This window comes from Astatotilapia calliptera, chromosome 10 (assembly GCF_964374335.1).
Source record: "Astatotilapia calliptera chromosome 10, fAstCal68.1, whole genome shotgun sequence".
Taxonomy (NCBI): Eukaryota; Metazoa; Chordata; class Actinopteri; order Cichliformes; family Cichlidae; genus Astatotilapia; species Astatotilapia calliptera.
Genome location: NC_137431.1, coordinates 15151376 through 15169643, shown reverse-complemented (window position 1 = coordinate 15169643; position 18268 = coordinate 15151376). Strand labels below are relative to the sequence as shown.

General features: G+C 41.1%; 1 protein-coding gene across 2 annotated transcripts; it reads left to right on the top strand.

Moving 5' to 3' along the window:
* Positions 1–973: 973 nt before the first annotated feature.
* phldb2a (pleckstrin homology-like domain, family B, member 2a) lies at positions 974–16749 on the top strand. Of its 2 annotated transcripts, none has more exons than XM_026182102.2 (17): positions 974–1122; positions 3585–3659; positions 4503–5452; positions 5586–5918; positions 9558–9692; positions 10318–10455; positions 10677–10823; positions 11610–11720; positions 11800–11889; positions 11979–12116; positions 12802–12901; positions 13856–14051; positions 14154–14244; positions 14331–14477; positions 14598–14817; positions 14956–15041; positions 15203–16749. In XM_026182102.2, exons 2-17 carry the CDS (start codon positions 3605–3607, stop codon positions 15341–15343), a joined length of 3078 nt encoding a protein of 1025 aa, XP_026037887.1. In that variant the 5' UTR covers positions 974–1122; positions 3585–3604; the 3' UTR covers positions 15344–16749. The 2 variants fall into 2 exon arrangements, with proteins under 2 accessions (XP_026037887.1, XP_026037886.1); XM_026182101.2 differs by having other exon boundaries at positions 13853–14051.
* Positions 16750–18268: the final 1519 nt, after the last annotated feature.

Here is an 18268-nt window from a genome sequence, read left to right as displayed (position 1 = left end):
CATTGCACTTTCCTGAAACTTTAAAGAATGCACGAGAGAGGGAGAGAGAAAGAGGCAGACAGACTTGCGAGTGCGCGTGTGCACTTTTAAGACAAAGACCCCGCCACAGTATCTGGAAGTAATCATCTCGTCCCGGCTGCGCTACACTCACAACCCCCTCCCTATGATGTAACCGGAGTTTTTATGCATGATGGTTCGGGATGGTTTTCAGTGAGTTTTAGGGGATTTCTTTTGGAAAAAAAACAACGACCATTTCATTCATTCGGGTCCCTGAAACTGCTGCTTCACTCTGTAGCCCACATTTTCTCATTGAATACCAAGATAAAATGTATGGAAGTGTTTCCCACCACCAGGAATGAGATTATACAAACAGCAATTAAATCAGTAGGTATGCTCTGTGTTGCAGAATGGGTTTTTCACCCTTTGCCTGCACAGTTAGTTGGGAAGGGGGAGTGAGGTTGGCCCCGTTTCAAGCATAGCAATGGGGCCTCCTCCCGCCTCCACATACTGCTGAAACAACAATCTAGGAGTCAACATTTTTTTTCTTTGTAACTCTTTTCTTTTTTGGAAAACGCACACTATGAAAAACCTCCTCTGTCTGAAAACCTAATGTCTAATTTTCTGTAAGCAGAAGGCCAGAGACCACTGGCAGGACATTTAATTAGTTTTACTTTGAAAGTGGAGAATCAGCACCACCACGTGACAAACGCAGCCTTGCAGTAATTCACTCAGAGTCCACGATGGAATAATGAAAACATGATATTAATAATCACTGTGAGGTCAGAGGTCAGAAACAGCTAGAGTCACTTCTGTCATCCCTCCTTGCTCATCAGCAATTCTCTATCTAACCAGAGAGGGGCAGCAACCGCGTCTGATGCTCGAAAGTAAACACACACTCCCCCCCCCCCCCCCCCCCCCCTCCCCCCCCCCACCTCTCCCTCTCTCCTGTGGAGGAGGATCTCAGCGGAGAGTTGAGGGTGGGAGGGGAGAGGGTCTCCAGCCTGGTCCTTTGTCATGGAAAGACTTTAGTGTGCTGTTTTAGAGAGAGAGAGAGGGATTGAGTGGACTTCAGCTTCATCACTAAAAGATCCTATAAGTATGTAACGGGGACAGAAAGCAAAGGTCAGTCGCTTTTCTTTTCCTTCAAATTTCGCTTCAGCAGATGCCAAACTGGCTGGTCGGTACAAAGAGTGATGCTCCTGGAAAGTCAGGCGGCTGTGTCAGACTTAAGGTTGCGCGTTGTTTCTGTTTGTTGTACATCTGTCTGCGTCTGTGCTTTTACATGCTTGGAATAAATAAACGTGTAAAGAAAAATAACTCTTGTAGGCTAAAAAAAAGTTTATCTTTATTAACTTAACGTTGCCAGAAAATGCTGCCGCTATTCAAAGAAAGTAGATGACAAAAACAGCAGTGGTTATCAGCAAGTTCCCAGACTACTCACCACAATCCCTGTAGGTACAGTGCGCTGTGAAATCAGGACATTTTAATGATTTTTTTTTTTATCATAATAAAAAATAAAAAAATACAATCAAATCTTCTTTTTATATTACCTTAACCTCAAAGTTAATGCTTTGGTTTGCTGGTCAGAAAACTTTGAAGATTTCCTATATGTTAAAACACGTATTCTACGTTATATTCTGGCTCTTTGTAGACCCTCTAATTAGATGAAAATTAAACTAATTGTTAACTGCATGGGATTTCCCTTCACTTTTTTCCCTTGCATGGGAATAAAAATGACTGAGGCATAAGGCGACGGCAATTTCAGCACGTTAGGGCCTTAAAAAGCAGTGTGAAAGTATTCCTTTCCTTGTTGCCACACATTAGATGAAAGCCAGCTTATCAGTGGTCATTCCTCAAACTGTTTACATCTCCTTGTGTGTTTATGATCTGCACCTCCCTGCTGGCCTGCAGCCCGAGTAATGCAGTAAAAACTCATGCTCTTGACACGAGACAGTTTTTCTTTTAGGTCTGGAGAATGAACTCATACTGATTGATTGTGTCACTGTGTAAAAGGATACCCTGTTTCCTGTAGGCTCCCTCTCCCTCTTCCTCCAGACAGCAGGAGCAGAAAATCTTGGATCAGCCATCTCTGTCTCACTCTGTGTCTGTGCGTGTGGATACAGGAAACGTCTGACTCTTTAAAATCCCTCGATAGTATCACCAGAACCAATAACATCCTTACTTTTCTGTGATCTTTGTGAGTTATGACCTGGAGCGAGGGGATTTGAAGATGGATTTCTTTCTTTTATTTAACATATTTTATTTTTGCCTTCCTTTTTCTTTTCCTCAGAGGAGAGCGCACATCTTTATCCCCCACTCCACCCCACTGGAAAAGCATGAGATTGAGGGCTGTGTGATTATGTTTATATAATTATCCAATCTACTCATTAATTAGCCAATTAAATGTTTTTTCAAAGACATGTCAAAACCTATAATCCATCAAATTTTTTACTTCTTCTTTTTTTTTTTTTTTTTGATTTTGTGCATTCAGCATGAAGTGAGTCTGGACTTCAAACTGTGTGTGAATGACTGGTCATGAGTCTGTGGCTGAAACACTGATTAAGACGCAGGGCACTGCTTTTCAGATTTGGTTTTTATTGGTGACAGAGGGCCAGACATAAAAACTTTCCTCTAGACCTGTTTTAATACTCAAGTCTTTAGGAAAGTTTTTATACGTCCTTATTTTCTGGCATTTTGAAGGATAAGTTAGCAGAGTGGTGACTTATTCTGTGGAATTTGTATTTTTTACGTGAAATATTAAAGATACAGTCCCTCCAACCTTAAAAAATGTAAATAATTTCAACCTGTGGAGCTCAGTTATTGCTTTAGCTGGTTAATTTTGGAGTTATCAGTTGCTATCAGGCCAAGGGGGGGAAAAAATTAAATAAATAAAAAATTCACACACATTTTGCAAGCAGGAACTATTTTCTCTTTTACCAAAATACAGCCACCGTCCATATTACTCAGCAGAAGAAAGCACGTTGAGAGTGATAAGGTGTCGTGTTGCACATTAGCCATTCAGCCAAGCTTTCCTTTTAATGGATAGATGTGGGTGGCAGAAAGAAAAAAAAAAGAAAGTCTCCATGATTTAGTAGCTCATCCGGTTCATGCTCGGTGGAAAGTCACAGGTTAAGTAATTTAAGAAGTCCATAAAGAAAGTGGTAAGTTTTGTTGTCATTGGTTACCCAAACCCTCATATCAGGACAAATAAATCATCATTAAAGTTTGACCAATTTTCTAGGAGGACTGACCGATGGATGATGGACACCTCGCTCTCATTTAAGCCTGATAGTAACAATCTGATATTGTTTACATGATATTGTTTACAGTAAAGTTTCTTGAGCTTTTTGAGTAGCTGGGTCCTGATTTCTTATGTGAACACCAAAAGACATTTCTATAGCCAACATCTCCAAAACTGGAAACTTACTCAAAAACAATTTAGATAAATAAACAGCAGTAAAAGCCATAGAAAAATATGCAAAGTATCTAACACAAGGAAGAATCTGGTTTATAGTAAATTCCTGTTTTTTATTTTTTTAGGTTTTTCATTGATGTATATTGATTGCCTCTCCTTTCATGCACAGGACAAAGCTAAATCAATGTGATGAAGAGCATGCTTCCCCAAAGGAGTGCTGTCGCCACACTGGGCTACAGCTCAGGTAAAACAACAACTGTATCATATTACTGATTACTACAATTACATTATTCAGAAGCGACACTAACAGGAAATGACATCATACAATTACATTTAATATTTATTACATGCCATTTGAATGGAATATGTTTCCACCTTTACGGAGAGAACAGAGTCGGCTGAATCACAATAAAGTGGACTATGAGTATTTGGTTAGCTTTCCTGGAGCAGCTCCGTGTCTTTCCAGTCCATCCTCAAAGCTTCTGGGTTTCACTTAAAATGATATCTGAGTAAATGTGCATTGTGGAGCAGACGTCTGGACTATAATTTAGACACTGATCTACTGGAAAAAATGCTGAGAATTTTATTTGAGTCTAAAGAGCGCAGTCATACTGCAGCTATTCATGCAGGGAGAGCTCACACGAGAAGCAGTGCACTTCACTATTTATTTCATTTTGCAGGAGTTATGAACATTCTTTCATCTCAAACAAACTCCCTAATATTTTGTATATTCAACGTCCGGTCACCCATGACTCAAGAACCACCCCCCTGGCACAGATATTTTGGGTGTCCTCTTGCTGCCGAGACTATGATGTATTCTGGCTGGTCTTGGTCCACCAGCATTCTTCCATTTTTAGAAGAAACTTAACCACTGATTGAGCCAGTGTTTGTATTGGGCTCAGAACTGTATGAGAGTACATTCTTTGCTGGTTTCTCTACCCCCCACTTACTCAGCACATATGTGATAGCCCTTCTTTTAAGCTGAGCTGCTGTTTATTGTATTGAAGTACTTAAACTAACTTGACTGCCTTATGTAGGCCAAAAATAGACTGGCTTTCATGGTCTCTCAATTTTCACTTTTTTGCAGACTGTGTGAAGATTGAGCACAGCAGTGGCGGCTCAGTGGCTGGCACGATGCTGAGGGGCTCCCGCTCGAAAGCCGAGCTACAGGAACTCATGGAGACGCTGCAGCGCAGGAAGAGCGCTCTGGAGGCTAGTCTGAGGGCAGCAGAGTGCAGCCGCAAGTACTTGAGTACATCTGTAGGAACCCAGCCCACCAGGCCGCTGTCGATCCTCAGTAACACAGATCGTCCCCCTTCTGCCGCTAGAAACATCTCTTACATGACCAGCAACAGCGTGCCGCCGTCACCTCGCCAAGGTGATCGCCAGCTAAGCTCTAATGGCTTGCTCCGTCACTCCCAGGCTCGCCACCAATCCCAAGACAGCTTGCTTCTCTCAAATGGAAGCTCTATGGTCTCCCCTTATGGGGAGTCCATACCACGTTCTCCCAGGGTCAAAAGCGGAGCAGCCAGTATGCCATCCAGCCCCAGAATGACCCGCAGGCTCTACTCACAGGGCAAAGCTTCAGGAGACTCCCGTCAGAGGAAGTACTCCACGGGCTCCCTCAACAGCCTGGGTATGCACAGCCGTTCTCTGCCACGGCTTCACAATGCAGCAGATCCACCTGCGCTGTCACTGCCGTTACGCCACTCAGTAGGTTCCCACCGAGTGGTCTCTGCAGGAAACCGGCGCAGTCTCTCCTCTCTGGAGCAGCCTCCAGATGTGACAGTACCAGCCAGCATGCCCAGCACACCCAGGAGGGCTAGCCTGGCCTCTCTGAGCTCTATGGGAGTAGAGATTGATGGGACGGGGTTAGATCTGGGCATCGGAGAGAGGAGGTTGTCCTTTGGGAAGAGTGGTTTGAGTCCGGGACAACGGGTGGGCAGCATCACCTCTCTGAATGGCAAAGAGGAGCTCAAAGACTACCACCAGCATCAGAGAGATGAGCGACTCAGGGAGCAGAAAGTGCAGAGATTAGTGAGTTCTTTTTACCCAAATTTGTGCACTTTTATTTCACTTTAACAATTTATTCATACACCTGTCTGAAAATGTAATCAGTTCAATATTTTCCTAGAATAATTTTAACCAAATATCAATCAATTATCTGCAGGAATGCCAGCGTCTAGAGACCATCTTAAACCTGTGCACTGAGTTGGGACAGGTAGCGAGAGAGCCAGCGGGATCAGCTGTTTCTGACCTGCAGAAGATCAATAAGGAGCTGGAGAAGCTGCAGGTGTCGGACGATGACTCAGTGTTCTCCGACTCTCCGAGCAGCACAGCTCAAGAGAGCTGCTTTGGAGCCAAAGCCAGAGACTTCCAACTCTCTGAGGAGCAGCAGGCCAGCCAGCGTCAGCAGAGCGGCTATAGAGAGGCCAGATCCCACTCACCTGCTATCAGTCTCAACAGCAGTGCACCCTCGCCTTCTATGCATCACAGAGCCAAAGTAAGTCCAAAGAACCCGTTCTCTTTTATAAGCACAAGTTTAGGAAAAAGAAATAATATAATCTAGAAAATGATGGTATCAACTGAAGTATTCAGAAAGAATAAATCTACTTGTTGTTGTGCAGTTTTCATTATTATTCTTGAAGTATCTTGTAGTTTGTAACATGTATGATGGAGTTCAGTGGTACAGTTTTGTCCTTCTAGTAGTCAGGAGGTCGGAAGAGTCTGAGAGAAAAACTACTGGAATTTTCTAAGGAGAAATTTACATAAATAAGAAAAGACTTCCTTTGTTTTTTGGTTGTATGGAGTCATACAAACTGTGGGGGTTACCCCACAATGATATAAAGTTAATGTCACATTGCCTACAGTGGATGAACATCCAAAGTCTAATTTGCAGTCAGCATCATATCCACACTTTAATGAGACGCTGCATGAATATTCTGAAAAACTATATTGATTCAGGTGTAGTTATAGCTTTTGTCTACTTCTGCTACACTTACACACTAAGTGTAAGCAGATTTCACTGTTTCCCAGTGGTAAATATTAATGAGGTTGTGAAGCAGGGCTGGGAACTTGTATTTTCCCATCGGGCCTCATGAGAAACTGAGAGTCTTGTGGCTGCCGCACCAATAAGCTGGACTCAGTTCTGCTAAGTATTAATTTGATCTCTTTATAAGTTTATTGATGTAGCCCCCCACAGCAATCCCAGTTTGGGAAAATTAATTTCCCACCTTGGCAGTAAGGTAATTTATTTTTCTCATAAATCTAGGACTTGAATGTCAGGGAGATGTTTCTTGCAAATTTACTGCTGTAATTTGGTAAATTTGGTAAGTTTTTTTCTTTGAATCTCCATTACTTTTAAGCGTGCTTCCTGGTGTTACTCCACAACTAGCCTTTGGAGTTAAGGCTTTTAGCTAACAAGTTAGCAAACAGTTATCTATCAAGCATAGAGGGAGCTAAATTTAGGGTATTTTTCTGGTCTCTTGAATTTTTAAGTTTAAAAGTGCATCTTTTTTGGCATCTCATCTCCTAAATATGTGAATATTTATATTGAACTACATGTTTATCTGTTACTTGCTAACGCTACTTCTTTGCTAACTTTGTTGCTAAGCCTATAGCTTACTGAAGGTTTATTAGAAATAGCTTCAGAACCTAAAGTAGCACTGTTGGTTGGCAAAAGGCCTTTTTAACCAGTTGGAAGACTCGTTCATGCCCCTGGTACATTTGAACTTAAAAGCTCATCTTCTCAGTAACTGTAACCACACAATGGAAGGTGAGAGAGCTCTCCCTCCCTCATCTCCCTTCGGCTTAATTTTAAAGCACACTGGGTGGCTGTAGCTCAGGCGGTAGAGCAGGTCATCTACTGACCGGAAGGTTGGTGGTTCGATTCCTGGCTTACCCCTAGTCTGCATGACAAATATCCTTGGGCAAGATATTAACCCCAAATTGCTCTCCGATGCATCCATCGGAGTGTGAATGTTACTTAGAACAATGTGCTTGGATGAATGCACAAGTTGTGTAAAGTGCTTTGAGTGCTGAAGAGTAGAAAAGCGCTATATAAGAACCAGACCATTCACTATATTTACCTGTTATCAAAATTGATCACTTGCTTTAAAAATTTGTCACTTGGTGAAAAGAGAAAAATTGTATTACTTTATACTAACAGAATAAACTAACAAGTTCTTGCAGGTTGTTGATGTAATAATGAGTGATACATTTGGACAAGGATCCTAAAGCTATTTATCTTTACCCTGGTTACTTCCTAGATGACTTTCACAGTGACTGAGGAGCGAACACACACTTCTGTGGAATGCAGTTAATCTGACTCCTGATTGCTTGTTTATCTTTGTCCGTTTATATATCAGAGTGCTTTTTTTTTCAATCCAAGTTTTCCCATCCCACATTTCCTCCAAACTTCAGTTAAAACCTTGTTTTAAAGTTTTCTAGAGAGACCAAATATTTGTATTTGAACTCTGTTGAAAGAGTACATAAAGAAATGAGGGGTGGGTCAAAGTTTTGAGCTGCCACCCATTTCTTTATGTTTTGCTTCCACAGAGCCAGACTTGCTTGTAATATTTAAAGTTGTCTCGAGCTGTTTTGAATAGTTCTCCAGGGTTTCTCAACTTTGAACACTGAACTCTGAGCTTTGAATGTCCTTCAAGAAGCGTGGAGAACTTTTCCTCTGTTTTTGCCTTATGTCTGTACTATATTTCTATATGCCATATGTTTGCAGACATTTCTGCACCTATTTCCCATTTTACTAGCAACGTATATAGAAATAGGTAAGTGGATCAAGACCAACATGCACAGTACTGCATGACAAAATTGTGTCAGAGCTTTAAAAAATGATGTGTGCAGTCCCCCAAACTTTAAGGAAGGATAATTATAACAACTATTAGGCATTCTATTATAACTACTGTAAGTGTGTGCTGGTAGTTTCAGTTTATGTTTATGTGGGTTGTTCAGACATAAACAGAGAAATCACAGTTACGCACAATCTTCTCACAGCTTTGATGTTTTCTCTCACTACTATTTTATAAATGTGTTGCAAACTAATAACCAGATGAACATGTTTAAGGTACAAATATAAAAGAAATCAAATATATCAAATACTGGAGTTTAGGCTCCCAGCCAGACCACTAGGCCAGTTTCTTTTCCACTCTCGAGCAGCAACAACCTAGGGTTGTGTCTGGTTTTAATGAAGAAGTCCTAGTTTTGTTTCAGTCATTCAAATTGTTGGGGGGGAGAGACAGGAAATGACTTTATCCCACAGAGCATTAGCATGCGCATATGTGTGTGTGTGAGTGTGTGTGCGCAGCTCTGTGCTGTTGTGTGATTGGAAGAATGCTAGTGTATATGTGTGGCAGAGCCATGCGTTTTTCCAGATGTTTTGAACTTTCTGCTGAGGATAAATGGATGGAAGATGTTCCAAAAAAATGTAATTATAATTAACCCAGGTAATGTAGCAGATCCAGCTGTCATGTAAACACACGGTTATAAAATTAGGTTTCCAAGTTGATGCTATTATTTTCTGCTATGTGTCAGTCGTGACAGAGGTTTACAGACTCCAAATACCCTCTCTGCCATCTCCTGCATTCCTCAGAGCTTTGTGTGCAGTGAAAAGAGAGCACTCACAACCCATCTGGAAAACTAGAGCTGTTGTTCACATGAGCATCTGTCCAGAGAAAAAAATCAACATAGGTCCTTAAGGGAAGAATACCTGATATTACTGATATTACAGGATGTCTCGAATACACCTACATATGACTGTGAATGAGTGTTTGCAGGGTGGTGGTCGATGGTGCAGTATGTGGGAGTGCTTTAGCATGAGTGGTGGTGAAGTGCACTGATAGAGATTTCCATTACGGCCAGCGGAAAAGAATCCCTGCTGTCACTGATCCAGCTTGGATGAGTTAAAACAGCAGCTGCTGTCGTCTAATTCAATAAAACCTGATTCTGCACGGAGGCAAAGTATATCAGCATAATTTACACAGCAAAAAGAGAGCTGTTGTTTTTTGTGTAATTGCATAAAGTCTCTTTTTCCATTTGATCGGGGACCTTTGTTTGTATATTTGTACTTACACAATGCGCAGCCTCCTGGAGAGCCGGGCATTTATCTGCGTTCCTGATGTCGTTACAGGCTTTGGAGAGCGTGCAGCTGAAACAGGAAGTAACGCACATAGAGGAAGAAAGAATCCAAGTTTTGAATAACATAGAAGAGCTCGAGCAGAAGATCAAAGACCTGGACAACCAGATGGAGGAGTCTCTTCGAGAGGTAGACGGCACAGTGCAGCACAAACACGAATAGTTTGTTCTTCATTTTAAAATATTTAGCTAATCCGCTTTTCTGGAGATGAAAGAACCTTTCAGACGAAGACATGTGCACATATAATACTCCTTTTGATTGCTCTATACACATATAATACTCTATTTAATTGCTGGAGTGTTGATGGAGCAGCATGACAATACGGGATATATCCATGGAGGTCGACTGCAGGGTACTTTTAGTTGGGAGGACAGATGTTTTAATTCTATACAAGCAGGTAAATGAATCTTAAATAAAAGTGTTAGGTGTTTGTGAGACTCAGTGAGAATTAAAAACTGGTGACTTTATAACTGCTGGATGGTCAGGGTCACAGATAGAGATGGAAAACACCCTGCTGTGGGCTTTTCTACATTTAAAACTAGGTGTTATTAAGAAAAGCTCATTGGAAAGTATCAGTGGAAGAGTAATCATTGCTGATTAGAAATAATAAAGTTGTAAGTTAACTCAGGCTCCACAGATTAAAAACTGATGAAGCGAGCATCATGCTGAAATCCTGCGAATGTCCTATTCGGTGCACTAGTCCAAAAATGAGTCCAAAGGGATATTGTCACCCTTGCGTTGCTACTTCTTGCAGATGGAGGTGGAGTGTGCTCTGCTGGAAGGAGAACAAGAGTCGGAGATGGCCCAGCTGCAGAGGGATAAGGAGCTTCTGGAGCAGCTCAAGGGAAAAATTCACAATGTTGAGAAAATGAACCACACTGAGAAGTCACAGGTAAAAATGACAAGAAATGCAGTGAATTATTTCCTAGGGTTAGGTTTGTTATGAAATCTGAGAAGTATTTTTCTAGTATTCCACTAATTAGGATTTCAGTATACTGAGCTAAAAAACAACAACTATACTTTGTATATTCATAGATTTCTGTTAAGGCAGTTTACCCAAAGTTTTACTCTTTCACATGGTTTGAATTTTTATGTTTCCTGGTTGCTCCTCAGGAGACTGAGGAGCAGTCAAAAAGTTTGGAGGACTTGGAGTTTCAGAAGCTGGAGAGAGAAATTAAGCAGGACGAGGAAAAAGAGAATCAGGGCCAAGAGCTGCTGCGAGAGATCGCAGACTGTCAGCGCCTTACTGTCACCCGCAAGGTACAACATGTGAAGTTATAGAAGTGTGCATGCTGCATGTGGTGCATGTATAACTCACCCGACATCGTAACACCCTAACCTGTATTTTTCTTCAGTAACTTTAATAACTGGAGCACTGTGGCAGAATTAATCCTAACAAGATGTTAAACTTAACTCAGATCTTTAGGGTGTGCAATTTTTAAGTCTGGCCTACACAGGAATATGGACACTATCAAATAGCACGGCTTCTTTAAAAAAAAACATTTTATATAATTTTTCTAGAGGGACTCTGTTACAGATATTATATACACATAATGAATAGTGACTTTAAAAAGTGCATTTTTACACAATGGAAGGTAAAAAGCAAACATGTTTTTTAGTGATGATTGTAAATTTGCTTTTTTTTCTGTATTTTTGTTGAATTTACTACACTGTGGTTTGTTGTCATTAATCTTACTGCAGGTTTTGCATGAAAATAAAGCTTCAAAATTATGAGATTTGCAGCACAAAGCATGAACTAATTGCAGGAAACCATCAATGGTAAGCATGCAATGCTTAAGGCCAACTGAACACTTTTTTTTATTGAGTATCAAAACCCAGAAAGGGCACAGGAACTGGGTAAAGATATTTGCTTATAAAGAGGGTGTAGTATATCCCAGAAACTGAACTGCCTTTATTAGAATTTTCTGCCTTACTTTCTCAATATCTCTGCATTGCTTTTTATTTTTACCACGTTGTTCTGCCTCGCGCTTTGTGAACGCTGACATATGTAATGTGTACTAATGCTGCGCTCCTTATTTCTCACAGGAAAGACTCATGACGCTCAAGAAACAGTCATCTCAGATTACTTTACAGGCTCAGCAGGAACGGGAGAATTTCCAGAGAGAGAAGAACAATTTGCTCGTCATGCTTCAGAAGGTTTGAAAATTCTCTGAATGTTACAATTGTAAACACAGCCTTCGGTTTTATTTACTTAAAGAGTGCCTCATGTCTGCAGGAGAGAGAGAAATTGGTGTCTTTGGAAGGAAAGTATGCAGAGCTGTCTGAGGGGCAGACCTTCGCTAACAATCCTGTGGCCTTCAAAGAGGTAGGAGTCAGTGGCACAAACAGTGCAGCTTTAGGTTTTTAATATTAAAAATCCTATTTCTCCTTTTCATTGCTCTGATTTCTGTGCAGCACTTGCACACTCTGAAGGAAAGACGGAGAAGCAGCAAGGAAAATTCATCACATCCAAATGACAGTCAACCTCATAAAAGGAGCCAGCAGCTGCTCACCACTTATGGCAGATCCCTCGGACGCACGCTTCCTCCAAAGGTCTTTAGGTTTTTTCAGAAAATCTGAGCAGACGGAAAAGGTTGGCTCAAACTGAAAGTTAATGCTTGCTCCCTCAGTCTGCTATGTTAAAGAGCACTTAGCGTGTCGACTTTTTAAAACATTTGCAGTGGTACTTTCAAAATGATTGTGCTCATGGAGATTCTGGCCTGCAGATGCTTTGCCCTAGTTATTTGTTTATCCCTTGAGAATGATCCACCCAAACAGGAATTCTCAGTTTCAGTCTGGGTTGCAACATCCATCCAGCTCATGAAGTTTGCATTTCTGTAAATGTTGAAGAATGAATAGAATAGAATTCAACTTTATTGTCATTGCACATGCACAGGTACAGGGCAACGAAATGCAGTTTGCATCCATCCAGAAGTGCTTTAGTGATATAGATATATTACAATATATATTAGCAATAATATAGATATGTAAGTATATTACAGAAATGGGTCTATTATGGTATGTTATAATGTACACGGTATGAAGTATGTTGTAAATATTCTATAACTATAGGTATGTACAGGCTGTAGTGAGTACAAGCTATGTACAGGATATGAACAGGAAATAAAAATATGAAAAACTATACAGAATATGAAATAAATAACTTTACAGAAATCTGAGATATACAGCTATACAATGCAGTCCTAAACAGCACGTGTGCTCTTGTTTCCCCTCTCAGCCTCACCTTCCTTTGTCCCAAAGCTCAAGCTGTGGCAGTGTCATCCCACAAGGCTTCTGCTTCTCCCCTCGGGAGGTGAACCTTCGCCGCTTGCCCAAGAGTGAGTCACACTGTCCCGTCTCATCTGTGTCAACCTCTTGGTAGTAGTTGTAGTAGTAGATCGGCTCTGCTCCTGGGGCTGTATGACTGTGAGGTCAGGAAATGCTGTGGTCCTTTGAAAATCTGTGTCACTGCACAAAGCAAGATACATTTAGTCTAAAACTGATGTTAAAAAAAACACAGAACAGAAACGCTACATTATACAAGAAAGAAAATTGGGATTTTTAGCTTTGCTTGTTTCAAATCAAGAAACAAATGCAAATCTCTTTAATGAAAAAACCGAAATTACAGCATTTTTGCAATTTTTTGCATCAAGACAGTGATAAAATAATCATAAGATGCAGTCTGTCTGCTCTCAGTTTGCCTTTGAATGGGGTCGAGTTGGCAGTTATGGCACATCAAAAATTGTAAATATGTTACACTTACTACCTACATTCTGCCAGAACCTCATAGATTTGAAAAAGAAATTCATAAACTCATCTACAAGTAGTGATGGGGACAGGTTAACTATAAAAGGACTCAGGAGCTCAGCAAGCTTGCTTTTATATAGGAATATAACCAGAATACAACGAGTTGAGCCAAGTGCAATACTGCAACGATACGTCACAGACAAGCTGCACTCATCAGCACAGACTGACTTAGATTGATTGCAACGTGCTGGCAATCTGTCTGCATTTACAAATTAGACAGCAATTATTTGCAAGCCTTTGCCAAACTGTCTGAGAATGATTACAGGCAGTCTGAGTCAGACCACATTTGTTAGGTTACCACCAGGTAACCTGTGCAATTGCCTATTTTTACTCTGATTACCGGTACTCTGTTTTTATAAGACCTAATCCTGTTTGGCCATGTAGTTAATGCATTGCAGCTCTTTGGATGTGATTTTGTCTGTTAACAAACATGTGTCCTGATGGTATTTTCAGTTTGTTATTTTAATATTTTCTTCTGTCAGCAGGCAACAGCCACGCACATGTAAATGAAGACAGGCAAAGACAGAGTGATTTTTGCAACAGGTTGGTCTCTGAGCCCAACGTCTTCCTGGACTCTTTCTCTTACCCGGACAACAGCCAGACGTCAGACACCATCAGCGTGGACAGCTCTGACAGCCTGGAAACCAGCTTCTCTGCCTGCTCCCCAGACAACATCTCAAGGTTAGAGACAGGAAACACGATGAGCTACTCATCAAAGGAAGTTTCTTCTTTCTTTGATAGTCTATTTGTTACTGACAGCTTGTATTTTCCATTTATTATCAGTGCCAGTACCTCCAATATGGCAAAGATTGAAGAGATGGAGCGTTTGCTCCGCGAGGCCCAGGCCGAGAAGCTGAGACTCCTCGAGCATCGAGTACTGAGCCAAATCTAACCTAAATTGTAACCTTGCATGTCGGATGTGTGCATTTTATTATAAATGTAATTTACTTACATGTGCAGGAGCGGGAGATGGAGATACGCAGGCAGGCTCTGGAGGAGGAGAGGAGAAGAAGAGAGGAACTGGAGAAACGGCTGCAAGAGGAAACAAGCAGGAGACAGAAGCTTGTGGAGAGAGAGGTGAAGCTCAGAGAGAAGCAGAGATCACAGGTATTCATAAAAACTCACGAGAAGATGTTGAAATCCAATCTGTAGTTCACATTAGCTTTGTGTAACTACATTTCAGATAAAGACGAGTAAAATGTCTACTTTCATCTAATTTTATCGCAGTCCCGACTGTTGACAAGATACCACCCAGTAAGAAAAGACGACTTTGATCTTCACGGCCACATTGAAGCAGCCGGACACAACCCAGACGCCTGCTTCCATCTGGCCATCACTGACAAAACCTGTCGCGGGTTCCTCGTCAAAATGGGAGGAAAGATCAAGACGTGGAAGAAGCGCTGGTTTGTCTTTGACCACAATCGCAGGACACTCACTTACTATGCAGGTGAGTATCTTTCTTTTACGTCTCTACTTTGATGTGCAGCTTTTTTGGTGTGACAAAGTTGCTGCAGCAATGGCTGCTAACTTTGAGCTACGCTAGGATACTTTGACACAGCAGTTCTGTTTATACTCCCGGCTGCAGACAAACACGAGACCAAGATGAAAGGCGTCATTTACTTCCAAGCCATAGAGGAGGTGTACTATGACCATTTAAAGAATGCACACAAAGTGAGTCTGTTTACATGCGTGTGTTTGTGTATCCGTGGCATTTTACCACGTGGCATTGTATAGTATTGACACCTGTTTGTCCTTTTTTTCTCCTCCCCCTCTCCTTTACTCTATATTATTTGACTTTTTTCTCAAAAATGACATTCACTTACACACACAAGAGCCCCAACCCCTCGCTGACCTTCAGTGTGAAGACCCACGATCGGGTGTACTACATGGTGGCTCCGTCCCCTGAAGCCATGCGTATCTGGATGGATGTTATTGTAACCGGTGCTGAAGGACACATGCACTTCATGGTCTAACAGAGCTACAATTATTGTTTGCTAGGTTACCTAAAAAAATTTAAGCTTCAGTTTACACTTGAAGTTGTCTACAAATGAGCTTGAGCATAACTTCTGCTAAAATACAGACTTTGTAATGTAATCTTGTATAAGTAGATCAAAAGAAGTGGCATGATAGTTTCATAATCAAGCTGTTTACTTCTTTCAGCACTTAAAACTGTAGCTGTTGCATTTTCCAGTTTTTCTTTCCGCAGTACGCTCTTCCTGTTTAATCAGCTACCCTTCTAAACTGCGGTACACCCTAATGCTGCTTCACTACAGATGTATGGCTGTCCAACAGCTTCCTGTAAACTGTGGCCACCTCTTGCTTTCTTCCACCTGCAGTCTGGTTGCACTCGCCTTTAGTCAGACTGAAATTTTTTTCCTCTGAATGTCGACTCTGATGTATTACTTCGATATCGTCACTAATATTCAATTATTAGCATACTGCATTTTAAAGCCAGTCACTTTGAATGCTGCTGCCAGCGTAAGCTCACTTATGCTTACGTGTGGGTCACTTCCATTTAAACGAACAAACCATTTTTCTTCACACATGCAAATTAAATTTGTGAAGGATTATCGTACGCACTTTGTGACTTTATTGTTTTAAGTTATTAGCAGTTTTAGGCAAATATTTGACTCCTAGAGGCAGAAAATGACCACAGTGCAGTTAGATTCCTCTGTCTGTAGCTGTGGCTGCAGGCCTGACGTGAATGAAGCCATGTCGTGCAGCAGTGATGCTGTATGTGCTGCATCACCCACGTTCCTCACACCTTTCATATCTGCATTTTCACCAGCAGAGGTCCTCAGCGAGCCCTCAGACTGGAATGACGTAATCTGCTCTGGCCAAAGTCACTTAGTATATATGAGTAATTATTGAAAGCTTTAATAATCTACATGTTCAATCTAATCTGTTTACTTGTAAAGCCTAGTTTATCGTGCTAAAACAAATGACAGAGGTTGTCATCTAGAAAGCAAAACGATTTTTTTAATGTGTTTAATATTTGACGTATTCTCTGGCTGTGTTTGATAATCAAAGATCACTGTCACACCAGGTGACGAGCTGTCGGGTTACAGACTGCAGGGCTCACTGTAGAGTGCAGATCAGGCTGCAGAGCTGACAGTGTTGCAGGTGAAGTTGTTGCTTTTTTGGTTGATGTCTCTCTGTGACCAGAGGCGTTTGCCAGGTAAACATCTCATCCTTGTGCTGTTGTGCACTGTGTGAAACATAAGCCTTGAAACCCCCGAAATTACTGCATTTATATATACATATATACATATATATTTTTGAATACACTTCATATTTTATATTTTGTTTATTAACAGTAACTCTATGCTACAGATTTTTATACTCAACGTGTGTGATAAATAAATAATTCTGATCATCAGTCGTATTGTTAAAGGTATATCATTTCTTGTGTCGCTACAGTACATGCAGCTTACACAGTAATGAGCATGTGAACCAAACTGATAAGAAACCAAAAAAGTGAATGGTTTTCAAATACAAAGGAGATTTAGAAAAGGCAAACAAATGAAACGTGTGTATTGCAATTAGCACCTGTAAATAAATACATAAAGGAACAAATATGAGAAGATAATATTGGAACACAACACAGCTGTTGCAGATATACTGCTAATGCCTCCAGAATGTCACTTAAAGTTCAGAAATTGTGTCATAAATTTTTTTTGGTGCTAAAAAAAATAATTATATAGGATATAAAATATTATATTCCACTAAATAACTTAGTGTAATTCAATTTTAAACCTTATAGCATCTAATAACTGGTCTTATGTGCTGTTCATGTGCTCATTAACGCACTCATGTTTGAAACCCCGCCTTCCAATACCACAGCCTTTTATTGGTTGACCTAGTGGGGTTGGCATGGAAACAAAGAATGAAGCATGCTAAATTAGGTTCTAAAGAGGCACGTAGCCTCTCCAGAGGCAGAAACAGACACACAAACACAGACACGCCACAGAAAGCCAGGTTGGCCTCGGTGCATTATGGCTGCTGTAGTTTGTGTTAAATAATTGGGGCGGGGGGGCCTGTCTTCAGAGATAGCGAGACTGTGTGCACGGAAACAGACAAAACAATCTGTATAAACACTGCGGAGACAGATCATACAACATAGCATAAAAGTATTTTCCACTAACACACACGCACACCGTTGTTGCGCGGTGCTCTCGGCTGTTATCTTTCTCACTTACAGTATGAAATCCAGACTGCTGGATAATCATGTGAATGGATGCTGACACAAAGCAGCATTCACGTACACAGGATCTCACCAGTGTTTTCCAGTGATGGAGAGCATAATGTCGTTATTACCTTGTGGCACAGTACGAGCCTGCAACTCAATACCTCCTCAGACAGACGTGATTATAAATCTACAGACATTTATTTGAGTGTTTACATCTCAGTGTGCAGGTGTTATGCCAGGAAGCAAACATGTGTTGGCTCAGGGCCTTAGGGAGCAACTGTTCCTTTCTCAGGGAGACGTGTTGCCCTGGATAGCCTGCATCGACACCTGATGTGGTGCAATCCTCGTGTTTTTCTCTTCTCGGCCTGCGCCCTCTGGCTTTCAAAATCAAACAGAGGTCTTTTTGTGTCACCTCTGCAATCCTCATTTTGTAAATCAAAAGAACATTCAGGCTTTGCTCCCTCTTCGTAACGCAACAGTCCTCTTAACATCATCCCATGACTCAGATCAGTTTCCCATCCTCAACCTGGGGTTTTAACTTCATCTGCTATTAACCAGTCAAATTTTTCTTGCATTTTCTGTCTCCGTGCAACATTAATAAATGATCTTTGTTGCTCATTCCTCCTTTTTGTTTGGTAATAAAATTATCAGCAGTGATATTAAACTCCAAAGCAAATCATCGACTCAGTCAGAGTGGAATCATTCAGCA